The sequence below is a fragment of the Merops nubicus genome, unplaced genomic scaffold, assembly GCF_000691845.1.
Source record: "Merops nubicus isolate BGI_N331 unplaced genomic scaffold, ASM69184v1 scaffold3150, whole genome shotgun sequence".
Taxonomy (NCBI): Eukaryota; Metazoa; Chordata; class Aves; order Coraciiformes; family Meropidae; genus Merops; species Merops nubicus.
In genome coordinates, this window is record NW_008581977.1 from 46,100 (window position 1) to 51,755 (window position 5,656).

A 5,656-nucleotide genomic window follows, 5' to 3' on the forward strand; every position below is an offset into this window, starting at 1 on the left:
AAAAAATATGAAAAGACAAGGTGAGAGACTCGCATTTTCCTTTGGGGTTCCAGTCATAAATCCACATGACAATTTAGGACAACATTTGATTGCACCAAAACACATCCAGTGTCCTATCCTGCTAGGAAACCTGTTTTCAGCTGAGATTTTGGAAGGAGGGCACTTCTAACAACCGTGGCTTTCAAAGGCTTTTGCCAGCCAGACTAGAACTGGTGGCCATGGCGAGATGAACTGGGCATAACAAGCCTAGTGAGGCAGAAGGCAGACAATAGGTTTGAGAGTGTAGAGCTTGATATGTTATGGCAGGAGGTACACAACACCCACTGCTGCTGAGATGGTTTGTCTGATTTGATAAGCATTTCTTTGTGCTACGTATTGAGTGAAATCAGAAATCGCCATTGCATTTGTTTTCTTTGCAGGTGAATTTTATACTTTTCATTAGTATTATAAGAATCTTACTGCAGAAGTTAAGATCTCCAGATGTTGGAGGAAATGACCAGTCACAGTACAAGTGAGTAATATTTTTAGATGTTGTATACAGAACCAAAATAATCTCTCTAAGATGTCTTCTGCTGAAAGCTGCTACCAGCACTTGCTGTGATACTATAATTGCATTTAATTCAGAAGTACTTTTAGATGTGGTTTGCTAAAGATCTTATCTCTATGCTGAAACAGACATTAACATAATTTCTTTTTGTCAAACACTAAATTCAATAAAGAATATGAAATTTCCTAAAGACCAACAAGATATTCCTGAATTGGAGTTTAACCCATGAATAAAATATGGAGAGTAGTACCTTTCTTCTAATGTATAAATATTTCATTTTGGCATAACAAAAGTTTCAATATCAAAACACTTTGCTTCAATCTCCTTCAAAATATTTTTTTAAAAATTTCCTTTTCTAAAATACGTTTTGCTGTAATGTTTGCATATATTTTAAGAGCTGGGAAGAAGTTGTTGCCCAAAAAGTAAAAAATGAAATATAGTGGCTTATGTTAATTTAAAATAGCATCATTATTTTTTCTATAGGAAAACAAATGTTTCTGATTTAGATTGACAATTTCTGTTTAGGCTTTCTGCTTTTTTTCTTTTGGTTTGAACAAATCCTAACATCCATTTTTTCCACAGCTTTAGAATCAAGGAACGTTGAGAAGAAATTTAAATACATTGCTAAAATTGGATTTGTTCTTTATTATATTTCCATATCAGTTATTTTCTATTATAATAGCTGCTGGATACTGCAATCCAGAATAAAGATTCTGTTGTAGTAGGTCTTATTTTAAAGCCCAGATATAGACACTGACTTGGACATTTCAGGATGTTAATACAGTATTTCAGTGACAAAACCTAACATGAACATTCAAATTCAAACCCATGCAAGTGACGTTTGAAAACGTGCTCCTAGATGACAACTTTTCTTCATTTAAAAATTATGAATTCCTGTCCTAAATGCAGATTAAGCATGGTGTGCTAAAGCAAAGCAGATCTTTAATGCCAAGAGAACTAGGACCTATTTTATGAAAATGAGGCATTCCCTTCCTATCAGTTCCATCATTTTCCACAGCTTATTGTAGCACTTCATAGTACAAAATACTCATTCTGCAGCCCTGTGAATTCTTTGCTTTTAGCATTTGATTGCCTGATTAAGTCTGGATTGGATGGCCGTTAGTTGATACCGTTGGAACAGTAGATTAACCTTCTCAAGAAATAACTGCTTCTCCAGAGCAAATTAAAGGGCTGGGAAGCTCGTTTTTCAAAATGCAAATGTATTTTCTAAAATACAGAGGTGAATAAGGCTCTTTTTTCTGTTCCTTCACTAAAATCTAAGTGCAGTGTAGAGAAAGTAAGATCTGCTAGATGAAAAATATTAAAACAAGAGTGGAATGAAAGTGAAATGAGTATAAAATGAATAATCACCATGTGACTTCATGCAAATCACCATTTTCTTTCCTCCTTTTGTCCCACTTGCTTGTACCTGGTTCCATCCTTTTTGTTGCTCATTTTACTTCAGCAGTGGGTAAGATTAAGTTCCAATAAAATCAGTTTTCCATTTCAGTTGGGAAAACAGGAAATTTTCTGCAATCATCATCTCCAGTTATATATTAAATTTTTCTGCTAAGGAAATCCTATTTGTCCAGCTTATGGGTATCGCCTTTAGATGTGAGGGTTTTACTATTCTTGAGAAATTTTGCTGTCAGAACTGATTATTTCCCCATAAAAAAATGCAACTTCTGGGACATTATTAGCAAAGGAAGGCCATAAAGACTGACACAGAAAAAATAAAAATGCTTGAAATACTTTTCCTCTGTTAAAACCAGTGACTTCACAACAGCATCCATTCATCGTTGTATCAAGTTATATTCATCAAGACAGTGATGAATTAACGGGACTCAACACTATAACATGCTGAATTTTATCTGATACCAGACATCCATAATCATGGATGATTGACCCTGTATAATATAAAAAAATGATGCTATTAGAGTGAAATAAGTGGCAAATAAGGGATAATTAGCTATTCATCATTTCAGTGGTTTCACAGGCAGTTTGTCAGAGATGCTCTGCTAAATAAAGTTCTTCCTTAACTTCAGTAGTGCCTTGTACTAAAAGGTGTTACGTAACTGACAACATTAAAAATTATTTACGAGTATATGCTTAATACCATCAGTATAGTTACAAGATTTTAGTATTTGAGGGTAAATCTGAAATTGCTCATTAAGATCTCACAACTGAGATAATTCTGGATTACATTTCCTAGGTATCATTTGCATACTGTATATGTGGAACATATAGACTATGTGGTTGCACACATAAGGAAGGAAATTAACATAAATTAATTTCAGAAGGGAGATTTTTACCCTCCATACAAGAGGATCCATCTGTATGACTTTACAGGAAGGTATTTATTCCTTTCCACTCTGAACTCTTTATGCCAGATAAAAAAATCCCTTGAGAGATCTGATGACAGCTTGTGACACTTTGTCAAATGTGGTGCTGTGGAATAACACAGTAAAACCCCACCCCCAAAAACCATGCCATGAAACCAGGCTGGGGACTGGATGTGTGTCAGAGAGACAAAGCAGAGGGCAGGTCCTACACCCTGCTGCTGCCCACAAGGCAACTGAAAAAGGGTCTTTTGGTTTGAAGAGGTCCTGTAGCCTTTTACCTGCTTTTGGAAGAGTGCAAGGTCACTAAGGTCAGCAATGTAGGAGTTTACTATGAGGCTAATCTCGTAGCAAGCCTGGAAGGAAGAGAATTTGATAAAGAATGACTCTTATTAAGACTGTTTACAAATCCGAAGTCATATAAGGTTTATGTATCAGGTTCTTATCTTAGTAAAACTATCATTAAAGTCCATCTTCTTCTCTTTTCTTTACCCAGGAGACTTGCAAAATCCACGTTGTTGCTTATTCCATTATTTGGAGTTCACTACACAGTGTTTGCTCTATTTCCTGACCGCAGTTCCAATAATTATAAAATAATCTTTGAGCTCTGTTTAGGATCTTTTCAGGTAAATTTAAAAATTTTTATTCAAAAGACATTTTATTTAACTAGGTTGGTGCTTCCTACTAACTAACGAATGTTTTCTCTTTCCAGGGGTTGATTGTTGCAGTCCTGTATTGTTTTTTGAACAGTGAAGTAAGTCTCACTTTTACCACTGAAGATGTTAAGTATTGTTTTCAGTAAATGTATTAGTGCCCTTACAATTCCACTCTGATACATGAAGCTGTTCTAGAAGATGTTTGCATTCCCATTTATTAGACTATGTGTGTGGTAGTTTCTCTGCAACAGGAGAAATTAGTGTATTTGGGTGAAGAGTTAAGAGCTGTTTGAAATCTAATTCCTTGCACACTGAGGTGTTAGTAAAGAATATCTTCTGTTATTTAACATAATCTAATTCTAGTTCTGTTACAAGCAATGTTAACTGTGCAAGTGAGGTGCAACAAGTCTAGAAATTTATCAAAAACTTGAAATTATTAATTACTTAGGGGTAATCTTCTGACAGAATCTAATCCCCAGAACAGCAGCAGGTTTTCAGAAGTACTCAGCATGTTGCAACTTTCCTAGTCAAAACTGAGGAAGATGCAAGGAATGTCTTTTGATATCAGCCACTTTTGCAAGTAAAATATACATTAAACAGCATGCAGTGTCTGACAAGAGGAATCTGTCTGAAGAAGACACCTGCTTGCACAGGGAATTGACATTCAGGTCTCCTGAGTGCTATTCTGGTCTTTGATATTCATGAGATGCCTGATTTTGGGCTAATCATTTGATTCTATGCTTTTAAGTACATGTGATTAATATCTAGATACCAAAAGCTAATGTGGCAGCACAAGTGATACAAAACTGATTTTGAAAGTGGCCTTGGGGCATCTCCTCACAGACAGTGTAGACGCAGTCTTTGCCTCAGTGTTGTAATCTTTGTAAAAACTGATTTGATATCCAGAAGGAGCTGGACAGGCTCATGAAGTTCATTCAGCAAGGCCAGGTGCAAGGTTCTACACCCAGGTCAGGGCAGTCCCTGGTATCAGTACAAACTGGCAGATGAAAGGATTGAGAAGAGTCTGGCAAAGAAGGACTTGGGGATAGTGGGGCTGAGAAACTGGACATGAGCCAGCAATGTGTGCTTACAGCTGAGAAAAACAGTCATATCCTGCATCAAAAAAAGCATGGCCAGCAGGTCAAGAGAGGTGGTTGTCCTCAGTACAAGAATGACCTGAACCTGTTTAGAGTGAGTCCAAAGGAGGGCCACAGAAATTATCAGAAGACTGGACTAACTTTATATGTTTAAACATGTAAAGTAGATTATATTGCACGTACGGAAGAAATTTTTCCTATGAGGGTGGTGGAGACACAGGAGCAGTTTGCCAAGTGAAGTTGTGGTAGCTCCACCAGTGGAAGTGTTCAGGATCAGGCAGGATGGAGCTTGGAGCAACCTGACCTAGTGGAAGGTGTCCCTGCCCGTGGCCGGGGGTTTGGACTAGATCTTTAGAAGTCCCTATGAACCCAAACCCTCTGACAGCCAATAAACGTGGAAGAGCTGCTCATGCAGAAGAAGGTTTTCAGCTCATCTTGTGTGTTTTCTTTTGAACGCAGGTGCAAGGGGAGCTGAAGAGAAAGTGGCGGAGTTTGTGCTGGAAGCAGACGGCAGGCAGAGACTACAGGCTCCACAGCTCCTCCGTGTCCCGAAATGGCTCGGAGAGTGTTTCGCAGCTCCACCGCAATTCAAGGGCTCAGTCCTTTCTGCAGACAGAGACCACCATGATATAAATTAAGGAGGTCCCCCAAAACATGAAAAACTGTGGGCTATGTCATTCATTATGCAGCTTGATGTGATATTTTATAAAATACAGTTTAGCGCTTTGCTTTTCTACACGTTGGTGTTTGGGAAATTAGTTTGTGCAGACAACCAGTTAAGAACAGAGACACCTGCCCCATGGATGCCTTCTGTTTGGTTGTTTTTTTGTTTGTTTGTTTGTTTAAATGGTATTCATATGAATTTTCATTTTCTCTTGCCATTTACCAGCCCTAACTATTCAAAACCTCATTTACTGTAATGGTCCCTTTACCATCCAACATACCTACAGGACAGATGTATGGTATCTTATTCCATGCAGACTGCTTTGGTATGTGTTGAAAAGGTTAAGATGAGAA

At 37.6% G+C, this 5,656-nt stretch overlaps 1 protein-coding gene across 1 annotated transcript in view; it reads left to right on the forward strand.

Annotated features, from left to right (window-relative positions):
* VIPR2 (vasoactive intestinal peptide receptor 2) overlaps positions 1-5,656 on the forward strand; it is a gene marked incomplete at its 5' end in the record, with an annotated part of 49,169 nt that extends 43,513 nt beyond the window's left edge. The window contains 4 exons of the mRNA XM_008936131.1: positions 420-511; positions 3,383-3,512; positions 3,599-3,640; positions 5,099-5,656. Coding sequence (XP_008934379.1) covers positions 420-511; positions 3,383-3,512; positions 3,599-3,640; positions 5,099-5,272 — 438 coding nt within the window. The remainder of the gene's footprint in view (positions 1-419; positions 512-3,382; positions 3,513-3,598; positions 3,641-5,098) is intronic.